The sequence below is a fragment of the Mercenaria mercenaria genome, chromosome 16, assembly GCF_021730395.1.
Source record: "Mercenaria mercenaria strain notata chromosome 16, MADL_Memer_1, whole genome shotgun sequence".
NCBI classification, from domain to species: Eukaryota; Metazoa; Mollusca; class Bivalvia; order Venerida; family Veneridae; genus Mercenaria; species Mercenaria mercenaria.
Genome location: NC_069376.1, coordinates 16,980,708 through 17,001,458, shown reverse-complemented (window position 1 = coordinate 17,001,458; position 20,751 = coordinate 16,980,708). Strand labels below are relative to the sequence as shown.

Sequence of the window (20,751 nt, the reverse complement as noted above, 5' to 3'; positions counted from 1 at the left end):
GAATAATGTTTTATATTTTCAACTTCTGCATTATAAACATTTATCTAATGCTGATAACTCCATTTGAAATTGTTTCAGATAGTGCGCGCCTCGTATGATCCAAGAAGAATTCTATAAGACTTGTCTTTCATTCTTATCCTTTCCTGTTTTGCTTTCATCACAGTATGACATTTGTATCAATATATGCACTTCATTTTGGGAATAAATATGTTTAAACTATGATCCAAGTCTGGCAAAATCAACTCAAACCCATTACAATATCCCAGATTAAGCTTTTTTTTAATACTAGTATTGTATCTGAGCTAAAGGTGATGGCAAAATTAATCACATTAAAAAAAGTCATACAGTACCTTAGAGTTAATGCTTTTTTGTTCTCTGGCAAGTTAATTCGAACGAGAATTTTTTTTTTATAGAATATCTTTAAATTTTCCGTACATTAAAGATATTAAAATACAAAGGGATAAGACACTTGTTATAAATAACATAAAATAAATCTTACCTTCTGTAAATCTAAGCGTTGATAGCAAAACTTGAGCAATAACAATGAACAGTATCACCGGGTTCATTTTTGTAGAATTCCTTCAAACTGGACTTCAGAAAAGATTACAGTGCAAATGTAGTGTGCAATGCTAATTGGCCGACTATTTATAGCAGTTGGTAACGCCGTTACGTAACGTACCATGCATGAGTAACGTGGTTATTTCCGGTATGAGGCCCTCAAAAAGATCTGAATTCATAAAATGTACCAACTCCAAATAATACGGTCGGGATTAAGTGCAAGACAACTTAATTGTATGACCAACGGACATAGTTACGGGTATAAACATAGAAATAAAATAAAATGTTGTCAGCATTGACTACAGAAAAAATTCTTCCTAGTAATACCCGATTACTGCAGTATTGACCTAAATGAGTGGTTATGGACTCGACCCCAAGACCTTTGGGTTAGGCTGAGGCTGACGCTTTAGTCCCGGCACAACAGTAACACAACTGAAGGAAATGTTTGTATTCGTAAACTGCTGACGGGCCTGAACAGAGACTAGTAAGCAGACATCGATCAGTATGTAACTAGGCTTGGGCTCGGCCTAATTACCTGGGCATGATGTTGTCAAGTTTGAAACGTGTCAAAGGTATATGTTACATCGATTAACCTACAAAACAATAGGAAAATGACACTAAATGAACCTGTGATGAGCAGGTCGGGAAGAGAAAAAAACATTATTGAATGAACGAAACGACTTTATGACCTGATACTTAGATTATACAAGAAATTTTGCTCGATATGGGCAAATTTCTTTGTTGGTTTGTTTGTCAAAAATCATTTTAGTTAATATGTTTGACGGTATGTTTAACTTCAAGTAGCCTAACTACTTTCTCCCATCAAGAGTGCGCAATGGAGGGTGAATGACTCCAGAAATATTGGATCAAAGTTACGACATAAAGCCGTGAACTACTGAAGTATTAAGAACGAAGACACTATCATGCCAAACCACACATCTTGCATATGAATGCCAACGCCTTACTGTACCAGCATCGCTGCAAGTTTTTAATATCTATATACCAAGCAGTTGTGTGATTCAGGATATATCCATCGACATAATTTCTAAGTCATGTTTTGCATGAAAACATGGTTATTTATTCCATCGCAGAGGAAGAATGCGTTTTTTGCTACCGACAGCCCAGAAAAATGTATAGCGTTATAGGTGAAACTTTGTCTTAATCAACATGAAACATCAATACAGGTCAATTTTTGTTGAAGTCACTGAGTAAGCGTCACCTAATTTAACCGACCAAGTGACACATTGTATAAATACATATGAACAACATTTTAATCAATTACATTTCAACCCTTTAATAGATCTGAAGTCGAGACTGGTTAAACAAAAACACCATTTTGTATATATTTTAACATATCAAAGTCTCGTCCATAAATATGGGTTAATTGATATCGCTGATTTGTTATGTAAACCTTTATGTTTTTGCTAGTTGACAAATTTCATACATCGTAACTTACATGTGTCTCAATATATTCTAGACATCAAGTCAATTTTTCTTGCTTTTTCCTCATACCTTTACGCACTCTTGTTTGAACATGTACTTTGAGATAAGTGACAAAAAGACAGAAAACCTGCGCTAGCGACAACCTGTGCTAACAACAACATGTAAAGAGATAATCTGTGTAAAGAGACCATCTTTGTAAAGAGATAATTTGTGTGAAGAGACCATCTATGTGAAGAGATCATTTGTGTGAAGAGATCATCTATGTGAAGAGATCATTTTTGTAAAGAGACCATCTGTGTGAACAGCTCATTTGTGTGAAGAGACCATCTGTGTGAAGAAACCATCTGTATGAAGAGTCCACCTGTGTAAAAACCATCTGTGTAAAGAGACCATCTGTGTGAAAAGACCATGTGTGAAGAGCCCAACTGTTGTGTAAAAACTATCTGTGTGAAGAAACCATCCATGTGATGAGTCCACCTGCGTAAAAACCATATGTGTGAAAAACCATCTGTGTGAAGAGTCCATATGTGTAAAACCCATCTGCGTGAAGAAAACCATCTGTGTGAATGAACCATCTGTGTAAAGAGACAGTTTCACTTCCGTTTCACACATTTGCAGTTGTTCTATCAACGATGAATAAAGATCACATGCTGATAATACCACTTTTACTTTCAAAGATGATCTCTTTGTATACAGGTTTGACTGTAAAATGTTGCGGAAAATCCCTGTAAAATCTCCTAGCATTCGATATGCGTTCTTGGCTGCGTGGGTTCATTTATGCACAGATCCAGTAAAATATATTTAGCGCTACTAGGAGACTTGGAATAAAACGCAACCACTACTAGTATTATGTCTCGCTAGGCAACAACTTTATGTGGTCATTTCACACCGACAGGATTCTATTAGTTTGAAGCGAAATCAATCAGTGAATGGATAAACTTGTTTTTTTTTCATTGTTAGTAAAGTATGACCGGACGCTCTTCTATAATCTTTTTGAATAAATGTCACAGGGTGAGAAAAATGTGCTGTCAGTCCGGGGCTCGAACCCGGGACCCTCGCTTAGAGGGCGAGTGCTCTACCGACTGAGCTGACCGGCTGCCTGACACAACGTGACCAAATCCGTACCGTGACATAAATATGGCAGTCAACCACTCTTGAACAAGAGTCGCATCTTGCATGTAACTGGACAGAGCGTCAATGAAATTTGCAGTCTGTACTTTTACTGTCTTTCAAAAGTATTGTTTTACTATTTTTCATTGACTGGCCCTATAAGCCCTAAAAGCCGCAAACTATCCCATCTCATTCAAAATTTCTGTCCAGGTTGACCGCAATTATTTTGTACCAATCAGTGTCGTGGTCATTCACTGGTCCGTGTAACTTGTACTTTAGCACGTAGTTTTCTTGTACTGACCAGTGTCCGACAGTTGTAGTGATCATGTTTGTGAATGGACGTTCATGTTTTTAGATGCAAAAAAAATCGGGACACCAGTCAATCCCAATTAATATATAACAGGAAATAACCTCGAGGACATGCAAATTGCTGGCATGTTCGTAATACCTGGAAGATCTTATCTACATATGTATACGTGATACTCCGCACAATCATACATGGCGAAACAGCGTAAAGAACTCTCCAAGTGCAAGTTTTATAATAAAACAAGAGCTGTCGGAGGACAGCAACGCTCGACTATTCAACAGCCTTGTCAAATGAATAAATAAAAAAGTCGAAAAAGGGGCATAGTGTTGTAAAATTGCAAAACAGGGTTATGGAACCTGTACAATGCATATCTGCTCATGAAAGCTAGTGGACAGATGTGTGAAGTTTCAATTAATTCCCATTAGTGGGTACTGAGATACCATCTTACATACAAAATCCTGACCAAAATCTGCTAAGTCCAAAAGGCGGCATAGTTTTGTAAAAATGCAAAATAGAGTTATGGAACCTGTGCACTGTAGGTCAGATCATGAAAGTGAACAAGTGTATCAAGTTTCATTCTATTCCCATTAAAGGATACTGAGATAACAGCTTACAAACAAAACGTTAACCCAGAATTTCTAAGTCGAGAATGGGGCATAATTTTGTAAAATAAAGCAAATGAGAGTTATGGAACCTGCATGATGTTAGTCAATTTATCATTGTGAATAAGTGTGTGAAGTTTCAATCCATACCCATCAGACCAGCTTACATGCACAGATCTTCAAATCAATATTAAAGGGAATTTACTGCGATTTGACGCTTCCACTAAATCCCTGACGTACCCAGACGATTACTCGGAAAAGGTTATGGTAAATTTAGTTTACCTTGTTTTATGACATTACACAGACACTTTGGGGTCAGAACCCCTCCTCCAAGGCCGCCCCTGACATCTCAGTCAATATTTTCGTATTTTTAAAAAAGATCTGAGCACAGTTTCTGATCATCTAGGACGGTCTGTTACTTTCAATTGTTTTAATAAAATTCCCAACTCTTTCAATGCTCAAAAAAACAGGGTAGTTTTTTTGAGCATTGCTAGTATGGTGGAGATTTTTTAAACATACTGAATGGTAACAGAAGTTGTTGTATGATCGAGAATGTGCATCAGTTTGATTTAAAGGCGAATATACACTCAGTTCCCAAAGAATGTTGCACTTAGTTTTCTGTTATTTTTTTCGGTTTTTCATGAAACTTTAATGTTTGATACCAAAATTTAAATCAGTTCGTAAAACAATTGGTGTGCATTTTAGATTTTGAGTTATAACCAGTAGTTAGTGCATGAAAAATGAAACAAAAACGTCGGGATTTTTTGAAATATTTAAACTTCAAAAGTGCACACTGTTTTTTGGAACTGAGTATATATTGGCTGAAGGTTGGCAGGGGCGGCTTGGGAGCGGGGACAGGTTCTGACCCTCAAGCGTTTGTGGACATTACACCTTTTCAGCGTTAAGTGGTCACATTGTGAATCAAGTGATTAACAATCAGTTAATAAACTAGATTGTATATTTTAATTTACAAAATTTAAGTTCACTAAAACTAAATATAAATTAACTAAACACTCTTACAAATACTTTTAGGTGTACAGGATGCAGTCGCGTTAGAACTTTTCAATTCTGGATAGTGAAATGGGCACATCTAGGAAACTGGGCTGTTCAATGGAGTGTTAATGACTCGAACGGTGGTGAAGATATACACATACTCGAGTCAAGATATATTAGTAAATATGAAGGGAAGTTAAAGTGTATCAAAAAATTTATATAAGTATACTTCTAGAAAAAAGGGGCGTATTATCATTATAATTTGTGCAAGAGTAAATGCTCCTTGTGTCTTATGATTGGGTGAGGTGTGGAGCAACTACACATTACTTTCAAGTCTCGAATCAATTGTATTTGTATTAACTGAGATATAGTGAAAAAGTGCATCACAGTAAAAGGGCATATCCCCAATCCTGTATTCGTGCCTTCCTATTTTTCGTGCTCTGTATTTACAGCGGTAGTTATGCAAAAGTTTGACGTCATTAATTGTTGTAAACATATAAGCACATGGTTTTCGTTAAACAAAGAAGGCAAAATGCATAAAAACATGTAGTTTGCCTTAATCCATTAATTAAATTCTATCATTGACATGGTATGGAAAGAACAAGTACAATGCAAATATTAAAAATTCTAAATTTTCATTTCAAAACTTTGACAGTTTCATTCCAAGGTCTATTGCCAATTCTCCTAACCTTAATTCATCGAAGGGGAAATTTTCATGCTTGGGAATGCATAAGGACCCAAAAACACAAGTGGGCACGATGATATGGAAATGGCGGCCATTGGGTTAGGTTACACACATGGTGGAAACATCATGAAAATTTACAAAGACTGTTTAAGGATATCAACAAAAAGTTGGCAATATAAAGATAAAAGGTTTATTTTCAATATCATATATACAGTTTGAAGTTTTGCCTTTAAATTTTGGGATTTAAGTGGGGGAATAAGTATAAGGGGCACGAAGATACAAGAAAAGGGCATAATTCATGAAAAATTGGTGCCAGAGTTATGCACCTTGAGTCATACGAAGTGGGTGATAAGGTGGACCAACCATTTTAAGTTTGAGTCATATCTGTTTAGTAATATAAAATTGAATAAAAAATTCTATTCCGTGAACCACATTTTCTTGAAATAAAAAATACATCTTTACTAGGATCTTTACGACAGCATAATGTGAAAAAATAATTTTAGTTTCAAATGCAGAAAAATTATTTCTTTTCATAGGTTTAATACCAGTTTGCAGTATTTCAGTTATTGTTTTATTACTGATAACTGAATTGAACCATGACTTCTCATGATATGACACCAGTACTGGTTTTTCCAGGAAGCGGACTAGAGAGTGGTTCCAATAAGCTTAAAGCTTTCATGACAATCGAGCTTAAACAAATTAGTATAAACCAAACTAATGGTTTCAGGGAGTAATCTTGTTTTGAAAACTTAACCAAACTGGGACGTTGAAGCTGACGCGACGCATGAGAGAGTCCAATAGCTCTACCTATTCTTTTAGGGAAATGATGCTTCTTTAGCTCTGCACTCCCTCCTTTATTGGCATCAATCTATAGTTAAGTTTCGTTGAAGTCTGCTCTGCACTTTTGTGGTTATGCTCTGGACAAGGAAAGTGTGACAGATGGACAAAGTGACAACTGTATGCTCATACGCAATATTACATAGATCTCTATAAAAATCGCTTGGACATTCCTATGGAAACTAAAAAGAAATTTAACACAACAATCTTGTGTTTCTGCATATCTCTTTGTAACAAAAAGAGCTGTCACAGGAGAGAGCGTGCTTGACTATTTTGATGCTGGATAGTGAAATTGGGCTAATCTGAGGAAGCTGGAGCTGTCACTTGAGTATTTAATGACTCCAATGGTCACAGGTGAATGAAGATATTGCACAATAGCCTAAGTCTGAGTAAAAAATATTAAGTAATAAGAGAGATAAAGTGTATCAAAACACTAATTAAGTACAATTCTACGCAAAAAGAGGGCATAATTCATACAATATTGGTGAAATAGTTATGCACCTTGTGTCATATGATGTGGGCGATGATGTGAAACAACTACTTCAAATCCATCTAGTAATAACCAAGATATAGTAAAAATGTATCAAAATTAACCTTAAATTCTAAGTAAAAGGGGGCATAATTCATTAAATATTGGTACCATAGTTATGCATCTTGTGTCATATGATGTGGGTGATAAGGTGGAACAACTGTTTTAAGTTTGAATCAAATCCGTTTAGTAATAACTGAGTAAGTGTATCAAAACTTTAACCTGAAATTCTAAGTAAAAAGGGGGGATAATTCATAAAATATTGGTGTGGGAGTTATGGCCCCTGTGCCAGATGATGTTGGTGGTGATAAGGAATAACTATTTTAAGTTTAAAGCAAATCCATCTCACAATTACAGAGATAAGGAGAAAAAAGAGAAAGAGTAAACAAAAAGGCCAGGTGACCTAGTTTTTGTCCCCACATGGCCCAGATTGAAACTTGACCTAGAAATCATCAAGCCCAACTTTCTGACCAAGTTTCATAAAGATTGGGTCAAAAATGTGGTCTCTAGAGTGTTCACAAGGCAAATGTTGACGGACGTGATCTGGTGAGCTAAAAAAATTAAACCAAGGTGGGGATGCGGAAAGAGAGTGACGCTGGGATGAGTAGAATAGCTCTACATATACTTCGTATAGTTGACCTAAAAACCAAGAAGACAAAACCATCACAAATAAAATCTTTATTTCTAAAATACTAAATGAGATTTAAGACACATTTGTAAAATATTCCATTTTTAAAGTTATGTTAAAATTCATATACGGGTAATTAAACAGAATTTAGCTTTGTCCGTAACACAGCCAATGCTCGACTATTCAAATTGTTGTCCCAGAAGCAGGAAAACCCTAAATGTTAAAATATCTATAGAGTTTCAATTCAATAATACAACAGTTTTGGAGACAGTGCATGCAGAACTTTAATCAAGATTTTTAAAGTCCAAAAAGGGGCATTATTTGGCCAAAATACATGTCAGAGTTATGGGACTTGACCCAGTGAGGTTGGTAACTGACTTAGAAAAAGAAAGAATAAGATTCAAACTTATATGCATTTAAATGATAGCTCTATGTGCTTGCATATATAACTTTAACCAAGGTGTGGTGCCGACGCCATGGTGAGTAGAATAGCTAGACTTTTCTTTGAATAGTCAAGCTAAAAATATTGACAACAAATGAAAGGACTGTTTACTTTACATTCCTGTTAATGTAGAGACCATCAGATTCTAATGAATGCTATTTTTTTTCTTGCTTATTTATCATATATACTATTGTAACCAATCCAGATCACTGCTGTCAAGGTTCAAGTTAAATAAGGTTTTAAATGTTATGACAAGAGGACCATGATGGTCCTGAATCGCTCACCTGTTCCCACATGACCCAGTTTTGAGTATGACGTCGTTTTTTCTATTATTTGACATAGTGACCTAGTTTTTGAGCTCATGTGACCCAGTTTTGAATCTGATCTAGATATCATCAAGATAAAAATTCTGACCAATTTTCATGAAGATCCATTGAAAAATATGGCCTCTAGAGAGGTCACAAGGTTTTTGTATTATTTGACCTATTGACCTAGTTTTCAAAGGTACGTGACCCTGTTTTGAACTTGACCTAGATATCATCAAGGTGAACATTCTCACTAATTTTCATGAAGATCTCATGAAAAATATGGCCTCTAGAGAGGTCACAAGGTTTTTCTATTTTTATACCTACTTGCCTAGTTTTTGACTGCATGTGACCCAGTTTCGAACTTGACCTAGATACCATCAAGGTGAACATTCAGACCAATTTTCATGAAGATCTATTGAAAAATATGGCCTCTGGAGAGGTCAAAAGATTTTTCTAATTTTAGACCTACTGACCTAGTTTTTGACCGCAGTTGACCCAGTATCAAACTTGTCCTATATATCATCAAGATGAACAGTCAGACCAACTTTCATACACATCCCATGAAAAATATGGCCTCTAGAGAGGGCACAAGGTTTTTTCATTATTTGACCTACTGACCTACTTTTTGATGGCACGTGACCCAGTTTTGAACTTGACCTAGATATCATCATGATGAATATTCTTACCAATTTTTACGAAGATCCATTCAAAAGTATGGCCTCTAAAGAGGTCACAAGGTTTTTCTATTTTTAGACCTACTGACCTAGTTCTTGACCGCATGTGACCCAGTTTCGAACTTGACCTAGATATCATCAAGATGAACATTCAGACCAACTTCCATACAGATCCCATGAAAAATATGGCCTTTAGAGAGGTCACAAGGTTTTTCTATTATTTGACCTACTGACCTAGTTTTTGATGGCACGTGACCCAGTTTCGAACTTGACCTAGATATCATCAAGATGAACATTCTGACCAATTTTCATGAAGATCTTGTGAAATATATGGCCTCTGGAGAGGTCACAAGGTTTTTCTATTTTTAGACCTACTGACCTAGTTTTTGACCGCACGTGACCCAGTTTCAAACTTGACCTAGATATCATCAAGGTGAACATTCTGACCAATTTTCATAAAGACCCCATGAAAAATGTGACCTCTAAAGTGGTCACAAGGTTTTTCTATTATTTGACCTACTGACCTAGTTTTTGATGGCACGTAACCCAGTTTCGAACTTGACCTAGATATCATCAAGGTGAACATTCTGACCAATTTTCATTAAGATCTTGTGAAATATATGGATTCTAGAGAGGTCACAAGGTTTTTCTATTTTTAGACCTACTGACCTAGTTTTTGACCGCACGTGACCCGGTTTCGAACTTGACCTAGATATCATCAAGTTGAACATTCTGACCAATTTTCATAAAGACCCCATGAAAAATGTGACCTCTAGAGTGGTCACAAGGTTTTTCTATTATTTGACCTACTGACCTAGTTTTTGATGGCACGTAACCCAGTTTCGAACTTGACCTAGATATCATCAAGGTGAACAGTCTGACTAATTTTCATGAAGATCTTTTGAAATATATGGCCTCTAGAGAGGGCACAAGGTTTTTCTATTTTTAGACCTACTGACCTAGTTTTTGACCGCACGTGACCCAGTTTCGAACTTGACCTAGATATCATCAAGGTGAACATTCTGACCAATTTTCATAAAGACCCCATGAAAAATGTTACCTCTAGAGTGGTCACAAGCAAAAGTTTACGCACGGACGCACGGACGACGGACGCTGCACGATCACAAAAGCTCACCTTGTCACTTTGTGACAGGTGAGCTAATAAAAACAGCGTAAACAGCAGTCCAAATAGAAGATACTGTTTAACTAGATGCTTTTGTAAAAAAGCGCATGTCTCCCCCAATGCAAAGTCGTATAGGCAAGAAGTCAATAGGGGTCAGGAGCAAAAGTCAAAGAGACACTGATGGTTGGCTGCAATAGGGAACATTTACTTGGCATGTCCAGTCATCCAGCTAAGTTTCAACACTCTTGGCCTAGTGGTTCTCAAGTCACTGTTCAGGCTCCTGTGACCTTGACCTTTGATCAAGTGACCCCAAAAATAATCTAAATAGGGGTCATCTACTCTGCATGTCCAATCATCTTATTAAGTTTCAACATTCTAGGTCAAATGGTTCTCAAATTATTTTCCGGAAATGATTTTACATGACCAGGCCCCTGTGACCTTGACCTTTAATAGACTGACCCAAAAATCAATAGGGGTCATCTACTCTGCATGTTCAATCATCCTATGAAGTTTCAACATTCTGGGTCAAGTGGTTCTCAAGTTATTGATCGGAAATTGTTTTCCATGTTCAGGCTCCTGTGACCTTGACCTTTAACAGAGTGACCCCAAAATCGATAGGGGTCATTAACTGGGCATGTTCAATCATCCTATGAAGTTTCCACATTCTGGATCAAGAGGTTTTCAAGTTATTGATCGGAAATGGTCAATGATGTTCAGGCCCCTGTGACCTTGGTCTTTAATGGAGTGACCCCAAAAACAATAGGGGTCATTTACTCTGCATGACCAATCATCCTATGAAGTTTCAACATTCTGGGTCAAGTAGTTCTCGTTACTGACCGGAAACGGTTTTCCATGTTCAGGCCCCTATGACCTTTGCCTTTAACAGAGTGACCCCAAAATTGATAGCAGTCATCTACTCTGCATGACCAATCATCCTATCAAGTTTCAACATTCTGGGTCAAGTGGTTCTCAAGTTACTGACCGGAAACGGTTTTCAATGTTCAGGCCCCTGTGACCTTGACCTTTAACAGAGTGACCCCAAAATCAATAGGGGTCATTTACTGGGCATGTTCAATCATCCTATGAAGATTCAACATTCTGGATCAAGAGGTTTTTAAGTTATTGATCAGAAATGGTTATCAATGTTCAGGCCCCTGTGACCTTGGTCTTTAATGGAGTGACCCCAAAAACAATAGGGGTCATTTACTCTGCATGACCAATCATCCTATGAAGTTTCAACATTCTGGGTCGAGTAGTTCTCAAGTTACTGACCGGAAACGGTTTTCCATGTTCAGGTCCCTGTGACCTTGACCTTTAATAGAGTGACCCAAAAATTAATTGGGATCATTTACTCTGCATGTCCAGTTATCCTATGAAGTTTTAACATTCTGGGTCAAGAGGGTCTCAAGTTATTGATCGGAAAATGTTTTCCATGTTCAGGCCCCTGTGACCTTGGCCTTTAACAGAGTGACCCCAAAATTGATAGGGGTCATCTACTCTGCATGACCAATCATCCTATTAAGATTCAACATTCTGGGTCAAGTGGTTCTCTAGTTATTGATCAGAAATGGTTTTCAATGTTCAGGCCCCTGTGACCTTGACCTTTGATGGAGTGACCCCAAAAACAATAGGGGTCGTCTACTCCAGCAGCCCCACAACCCTATGAAGTTTGAAGGTTCTAGATCAAATGGTTCTCCAGTTATTGATCGGAAATGAAGTGTGACGTACGGACGGACGGAAGGACAGGGCAAAAACAATATGTCTCCCCCAGAGGGTGGGGGGAGACATAATAACATGGTTATAAATGTACTTTTTTCAATACTGCACATGAATTTATATACAATTAAGGGGTGATAAAGAGAAGTAACCAAAACCGATATATTCAATAAAACTTTCTGCTAGTTAATTAGTACTCCAACCTTTAACAAGTACTAGAGAAAACAATTTCAACAGGAAATAAATACACTTAATGTTCATAACAACAAGAGCTGTCTGTAAGAAAGCAAACGCTTGACTATTCATATTGCTGTCCCAGAAGCAGGAATATTACCCCAAATCTTAAACTATCTATAGAATTTCTATCCAGTATCTCCATTAGTTTTGGACATAGTAACTTATATGCAAGACTTAAGTCCAGGAGGGGGCATAATTTGGCCAAAATACATATCAGAGATATGGGACTTGATGCTATCACATAATTTTATAACCCAGGAGATGTAATGAAAATTTCAAATCATTATCTGCATCAGTTTTGGAGATAGTAACTTGGAAGTAAAAGTTTTGCCAGAATCCTAAGTTCACAATGGGGCATAATTTTGCAAAAATACATGTAAGAGTGATGGGACTTGACCCAGTGAGGTTGGTTATTAACCTAGAAAAGGAAAAGGTAAGTTTCAAGGTTATACGCCTTAATATGATAGCTTTACATATTGTGAAATCATTTAATTTCGTGGGCATAAAATTTCGTGGTTTTGGTAAAAACGTTAATTTCGTGGGGATATGAATTTGTGGATTTCAACTTTTGAATATAAAATGAATGGGAATTTTACTTGTTCGTTGGGATTAAATTTCGTGGATTGACTCAACCATGAAATCCACGAAAATTAATCCCCCATGAATATTAATGATTTCACAGTACTTGCTGTTGAACAGCTCAGACTTTTCTTCGAATAGGCTTAAAAATGAAGCAGCCACGCCACATTACAAATAAATGCATCATGAGTGTCATGTAACATGAGTCTGATGCTTTGGACAGGTTGATAAGCACTTCAAGAAATACACATATGATTTGTTTGTTTGTTTTGGGTTTCAACTGTATTTCAGTCACATAACGGCGGGCAGTTAACCTAACCAGTGTTCCTGGATTCTGTACCAGTGCAAACCTGTTCTCCGCAAGTAACTGCCAAATTCGCCACATGAATCAAGAGGTGGAGGACGAACGATTTCAGAATCTTTTATCAAATCGTCACGGAGAACATAATATGCCCCGCCCGGGGATCAAACACACGACCCCGCAATCTGTAGACCAACTCTCTCCCTACTGAGCTAAGTGGGCAGGCTTCAAGAAATACATACGTAAAGTTGAAAACAATGATGGTTCTTTTACATTAGCAGAAATATAAAGCATTGGCAATAAACACTTTAGTAAAATAAACACCGAGTGCACTAAACTTGTAACAACTGTGCATAATATTAAACATGTAACTCTGTGTGTTAAAACTGGGTGCAGGTTATTTGCAGTAAATTTTTGCATTTTGTGAACACATGTGGCATACATATATTAAAATACTATCAATGCTCTGCCGATCAACGATGGACACAATGTTATATACAAAATTTCCGACATACATTACCTTGCATTTGAGGTGGTTGAGTGGGAGGGGGGGGGTGGTGGTTTGACAAAGACATACCCGACCCTGAAAGGAGCTGAAAAAGGATTTGCTGCCTAGGTTTATATTCCAACATTTTATGTTTCTCATCTTCATTTCCTCCTCATAAATAACCCTACAATGTTCAAAAGGGAAATAAATCTGCTACAAATTGAGTCTACACAAGATGTGTGTTCATAGGACACAGGTGTCCCTCGCTCCTGTCACTGTACATGGTTTCATGACTCTAGGTGAAATATTATTGAAGAGGTTTGCAATACAAACTTTAAAAAAAAACTTGTGTATTTTTCACCAATTGAAGGCCCATAACTCTGGCCTAGCTGAGTGAATTCCCAAAGAGAAGACCAGGTGCACAACTTCACATGCTAAATAATATTCCTATGAAGTTTCATGACCCTAGGCAAAATACTTTTTGAGATATGTGCGACAACAACTTTTATGACTTTTTCTGCATATTTTTACTAAATCAAGGGCCATAACTCTGGTCTGGTAGAGTGATATCTCTAACAAAACCACAGATTCACAACTTCACATGCTGAATAATATATCTGTATTGTTTCATAACATTAAGTAAATACCTTTTTAGATGCATGCGTTATAAACTTGGGCCCTTTTATGCACATTTTTGCACATTTTTGATAAAGGGCCTTAACTCTGATATGGCTGTGTGAGATCCAAATTAAAACCCCTGGTGCACAACTTCCCATGCTGAACAACAATCCTGTGAGGTTTGATGACTCTGGGTCAAATACTTTCTGAGATATGAACAACACAAATTCAGACAGACGGAAAAGGGCAACTATAAGTGCACCCCCAATCAAACTTTTGGGGGTGGGGGGTGGGGGGCACAAAAATTGCAACCCATTTTAACAAATTCTGCTTAAATCCAGACTGGCCATTGAGGGCTTTCTCAAATATGTAAGCATGAACAAACTATCAACAAATGTCATTTGTTTACTGATTTTGTTAAATACAATACAGTTTTATAAAATGATTTAAAAATACACAGTTTGAATTATAAAAGAACACATTTAGTACTAATGACATGTAGTACATGTACATCCAACAATATATACCGTAACATTAGAATAGAACAATAAAAATCTGCAACTGCTTTTTATATTCCCATCTAAAATATAATGTCAGCAACAGTCTTTAGTTGCAAGATAAAATTTGAAGACAATTTCAAACTTAAATACAATATCTGGGCAAAATCTGCAAGTAAATTTCAACAAATTTGGCCCCCAACGGTAAACTTCTTTCAGGTTTTATCAAAACTTACGTGTAAGAAAGACCTGAACTTGGAAAAGAATATATCTAAGAAAATCAGCTCTTGTCCAGCTGCCTACAACAACCGTGTTTTAAGCTGGACAATCAGCCTTTCAAGACGTATCGCCAATCCGGCAAACAGCAATATACTGGGATTTCCTATCATTTTATTTATAAATTTCAACTTTCAATGAGTCATGTGGCTGTCCAATTAAGATTACCGATATATGCTTCACCTAATTATACTAATTATCAATTTACCAACCATCTGATATCTGCACCCATGAAAGATTCTAGAATGAATTATTTTAAAAATTGCAGTTAGTTTGATTGAATATTAAGTATCAAAATGACAATATTTCAGTAAGATGAAAGTTTTCTGGAAAAATAGACTACAGTCGTTAACATATACAGTACATCTTTAATTCCTGCTGCACATATGGTAGCGAGCATCCCAATCACGCAGCCAAAGTTCTAGCATTCAGTAATTATGCTCATTTATCTTGATTCAATAACAATACTGAGGTCCCAAATAGCAAATTTTACTGAACATTGGTATTTATTAATCTTTACCCTGTTAAACTTTAATAATGGACTGGTCCATCATTCAATTTAGGCAGTACCATTTATTAGTCGAAGGGGTTTTTACTGTAAATTTACTTACTGAACAGCGAACAGTGCAGACCATCATCAGGATGTGCAGGCTGATCTTGGTCTGCACTGGTCGCAAAGGCAGAATCACATGCCACCAGCAGGCTAAAGGTTAAGCAAAATGGCTTTAATTATTTTGTTTGACGTTAGAAAGGCGTCATCAAAATGAACAAATTTTAATAATTTACATTAACTATAATACATTTATGCATCAGTCACAATATGAAAATAAATAAGAACTTATCTGGCATATTGTAATGTATTATGAAACATAGTTTGATCCCAAAGTTTTAGTCTGGGCCCCAAAACTTTTGAAGTTACAAGTCCAGCTGAAAACTAGCTGCTGAGTGCTAATTTATATCTCTGCCCGAGGTCTACAAAATTAAATATTGTGCAATTTCAAAATCTTTTCAGATAGAGTAATGAACTGAGGGATGGACAGCAATCAGATTTTTATATACCACTCTTAATGTAATGAGTAATCAGCACATCATTTCTAGATTAAAACATGATAAGGCGTAAAAAAAAAATTCTTTGTTTCCAGTAACATGCTCAAAAAAATTAGGGTACCGTAGGTAGGTCAGAAAAAAAAAATTTTTTTTTTTGGATTTTTTTTTTTTATCAAGGGAGACTTTTCGGAAATTATTTTTGTGTCAAAAAATGAATACAAATAATGGGGTTATGCCTTTAGAGCTTCAGGAAGTTGATTTCTAACATCACTGACTATGTTCAAAGCATAAAAAGTGCAGCTTGGCAACTTTTTGTCAAAAAGTTGAAAAAAATATTCTCCAAGGCCATAAAAACATTTAGGGTGGGGACAAAAATTTAGGGTAGGTCGGGGATACTGGAAACAAAGAATTTTTTTTTACGCCTAAGCACATTGTATCATTTAAAGATCTCTATTGGTTTGCAAGACAACATCGGTCATAGATAAGGTTGGCACTTCGTAATTAAATCAATTAATAATTTTCTTTCATAAAATCAATTTCACCATCAGTAAACATTCAAACTATGTAACTCTTGAAAATCTTTGTCAAAATTGCTTACATATCTACATCTTATAAAAATCAGTCAAGATGTTCAGAGGGCTCTGTTTCCCATAGAAATGGGCAAGCAGCTGTCTAGTGAGGTGTCCCAGGTTTATAAAATATTTACACTTCAAACTATGTATGCAGTAATCCAATAAAGAATGGTAAGAAACAAGAAGATTTACAATTTAAGTGAAGCCCATGCATTTCAATTAGCAATTCATTGTTGTTTTCACTTCTAATACAGTTGCCACACTTGTCTATTACTAGGTATACAGACTTATAATGCATCAATTCAATGGTTCAGATATACAGAAAATCACTTTTAACAAATCAGGAGCTAATTTCACGTAATGCTGCTACGCAAAAAGATTATTTTAGGTACCCATTTCTGGGCCCCTTCATAGAGTATGTCCCATTTTTTAATAGAAGTATAACTTTCCTAATGTCCTCGCAAAAGCAACAACCTGGTTTGTTTTTATGTACAGGACTGTATAATATCTAAGAAGCTGAGGAAAATATTGCTAAAGAAAATAAGAAAATACAGGTATGCTCCTCAAAACTAGAATATTAATCTTTACTTTGCTAAATTTCTAAAATTGACTAGTTCATTATTCAATTAGGGCAGTACTACTTATTATTCAAAGGGGTGTTCACTGAAAATTTACTGACTGAATAGCGAACAGTGCAGACCATGATCAGCCTGCACATCCATGCAGGCTGATCTTAGTCTGCAATGGTCCCAAAGGCAGAATCACTTGCCGCCAGCAGGATAAAGGTTAAAAGAACTAAACTGAGCACATGTATTGTTCGGGATAGTTTACTTAGGTTGAATAATCAAAGGACAATTACTCAGTGAAAATCATCCGACCCAAACATGTAGAAAATATACCATGATTGAAGCTTACCATGAAGTTTCAATGACTTCCAGCCAGCGGTTGCTGAAGAATACTCCAGACAAGAAATGGTACTGTTGTTGAATAATCAAAGGGCAATAACTCAGTGAAAAATCATCTAATCAGAACGAGACAAAACTCATATCTCCTCCTGACTGTAAAGTTTCAAATGAAGTTTCACTAAATTCCAACCAGTAGTTGCTGAAAAATAATCCGGAAATAAATGGTACTATAGTAATTTTTAGTATACTACTGTTGAATTATCAAAGAGTGATAACTCGGCGAAAAATCATCCGAACGGAACACAGAGACAAAACATATGTCTCGCCTCCTGATTGCAAAGCTTCCTATGAAGTTCTGCTAAATTCCAACCAGTGGTTGCTGAGAGATACTCCGGACAATAATTGTACTATAGTAAACTACTGTTGAATAACCAATGGGCAATAACTCTGTGAAAAATCATCTGACTGGACCGTGAAGACAATAATAGCATCTCCTCTTGATAGTGAACCTTCCTAAAAAGTTTCGCTAAATTCTAACCAGTGGTTGATGAGAAATACTCTAAACAAGAACTGCAGGACAGATGGTTGAACGAAGTGGCCACTATATGCTTCCTCACCAGGGAGCAAAAAAAACAACAGTAAGGTTATCACACAAACCAGTTGAGCTCTGCTTTAGAAGAATTAAAACAAGTGACATAAATAATACACTAGTATTACAAAACATGCTTCTGTAAAATGACAGCTGCTATTTTGTTTGTATTTTAAAATGAATTCCATGTATAAACATACATGTACAATATCCATATGAATCACACATTTCCATAACTATGTAAACTCAACCTGTTTCAGCTCTGATGAATGTTCATAACCTGTTTCAGCTCTGATGAATGCTCATAACCTGTTTCAGCTCTGATGAATGTTCATAACCTGTTTCAGCTCTGATGAATGTTCATAACCTGTTTCAGCTCTGATGAATGTTCATAACCTGTTTCAGCTCTGATGAATGTTCATAACCTGTTTCAGCTCTGATGAATCTTCCGTAACTATCTAAACTCCACCTGTTTCAGCTCTGATGAATCTTCCATAACTATCTAAACTCCACCTGTTTCATCCCTGACGAATGTTCCAGTCCCAGTTCATATTATCCATTGCAGATTTTCTACTGGACTTCAAAATCACTCACCCAAGTAACAAAGTCTTGGCCACTAAGCATGAACACAATTTAATTTGAGCACCAAAAAGTCATGAATCTTAAGTTCCCTGTTCAAAGATTCAACATTTGTTTCAATCACAGAGCCAGGCATTTCTATCTGAGATCAACAGTTTTCCAGAAATTTTCCCTGATTTCAAAGTCCCTAGGAAAGTCTAATAGATTTTTTGTTCAGCTATTCTCCTCTGCCTTTCTCTTGTACTTAGCCTGCAAATATTTTTAGAGATGAAAATGACTGCCCTGGAGTTTAGAAAAACTTACAATAAAGATGAATCAATCTACAACATTATAAGAATGCAATTGTTACTGCCGGCCATATATAAAAGTCTATTCTTTTTTTTTATGTAACATGTAATCAATCTTGTTCTGATTCAGAAAAGCTCTCAATAAAGATATCACTACATCAGTGTAAGCCTGGTTCCCTGGCTGCATGGTTATTTCTTTATATAAATGCTGGAAACATTTTGTAAGAAAATTTTAAGCCTCTAAAATAGCACAATTTTATCTATGTTCAGAGCCAGGGGCAATAAAAAATGTCACTGCAGAAACAACCTTCTGGAGTTACTTCCCTTTTAATGAAGAAAACTGATATTATGTAAGTAAGAACAAACATAGGGATGGAAGCCAGTCTACATCAGTGTAGGAAGTGGTTAATCACAGCAGATAATCACTTTTTTATACCACAGTGACCATATGCACATAGGAAGAGAACTTTATTTAACAAGAGGGCCATGATGGCCCTAGATCGCTCACCTGAGTTACCTGCTTGCATGAACTGTTGTTTCTTTTTAAGACGGTTATGCAAGAAAATGTCTGTGAAATTATATTAAAATGGTGTAAGTGTTTTCTGACAAGAATAATTTAAGTTTCCACTAAATAAATATAGGCAGGAATTGGAAGAAGTTCGTGGAATGATGTGATATGAATATATCAAACTAGAAGATTTTTTACTCCATACTTACGGGAAAGTACACACCCAAATGGCCATTTTTTGACGAAACAAAATCATCTGAAAAATCCAGTAAGATCACACCCAAGAAACATTTCTGCAAAATTGTTTTAAAACTGGGCCTACTGTTTCTGACTAGAACATTTTAAAAGTTTCCAATATATGCATAATAATGTAAAAGTGACTTCTCCCCCTGATGGCCATGTTTGATTGCAAATCAAAATAATTTGAACAATCTTTGTAGAGGGTCACACAAGGACCATTTGGGTAAAATTATATTGAAATCAGGCCAGCAGTTTCACTCAAGATTTTTAGTTTCCATTATATACATACTGGGAAATACATACTAGAAATTTCCGATATATACATACTGGGCAAACAGACCACGCTCCCCCCTCCCCCCAGCCATGCTTTTTTATGAATCTGGAAAAATCTGATTTTTGGTAGATGGTCACGTAAGAACCATTTGTGTGAAATCTTTTCAAAATCTGACCAGCAGTTTAGATGTCATTTGAACATTTTTCTTTTCTTTTAGCTCTGGTGCCCTATGTGCAACGAAGTGGAACCATTTGGAAAACTTTGGTAGAGGACCACACAAGGATCATTTTGGTCAAGTTTCATGAAAATCTTTTTTGTGGTTTTGGAGATGTCATTAAAAATAATTCTTGACTGCTGAAGAAAACACAATGGACAAAGTGTAATCACTTAGTGCTCAGGTGAGCTAAAATAAACTGTAAAACAATTAATAATGTAACCAACAACAATTATAGCAGTATTATCATTAGCCTGTTTCTATTTCTTCATGCTGCACATACAGTGAGTATGAATATGTATACAATGAAACCTGTGTTAAAGACCACCTCTGAACAGAGACCACCTGGCTCTAAAGACCACATGTTTTGTTTCCCATTTTAACATTTACAGTGTATTTTAACCTGTGAATAAAGACCACCTCCCAATAAAGACCATGTTTTTGCTCTCCCGAGGGTGGTCTTTATAAGACAGGTTTGACTGTATATGTTGGTCTTGTTTTCTCTATAAAATGTTTTACATTCATAAATTTTGTAAATGTGAAAATGTGAATGTGTATTTGTATTATTTGCAGTTTATTCTGTAAA

General features: G+C 36.2%; 2 protein-coding genes and 1 non-coding gene across 3 annotated transcripts in view; all 3 read right to left on the bottom strand.

Annotated features, from left to right (window-relative positions):
- The window catches only part of LOC123540439 (phosducin-like protein 3), a 478,889-nt gene that overhangs the window by 255,358 nt on the left and 202,780 nt on the right, over positions 1 to 20,751 (bottom strand). The window lies entirely within an intron of this gene.
- Trnar-ucu (transfer RNA arginine (anticodon UCU)) lies at positions 3,027 to 3,106 on the bottom strand. The gene has a single exon. It is a non-coding gene; the product is annotated as a tRNA-Arg (tRNA).
- The window catches only part of LOC123540281 (upstream-binding factor 1-like protein 1), a 34,878-nt gene continuing 28,693 nt past the window's right edge, over positions 14,567 to 20,751 (bottom strand). The window contains exon 13 of the mRNA XM_045325169.2: positions 14,567 to 18,891. Within this exon, the coding sequence (XP_045181104.2) occupies positions 18,856 to 18,891 (36 nt within the window). The 3' untranslated portion in view covers positions 14,567 to 18,855. The remainder of the gene's footprint in view (positions 18,892 to 20,751) is intronic.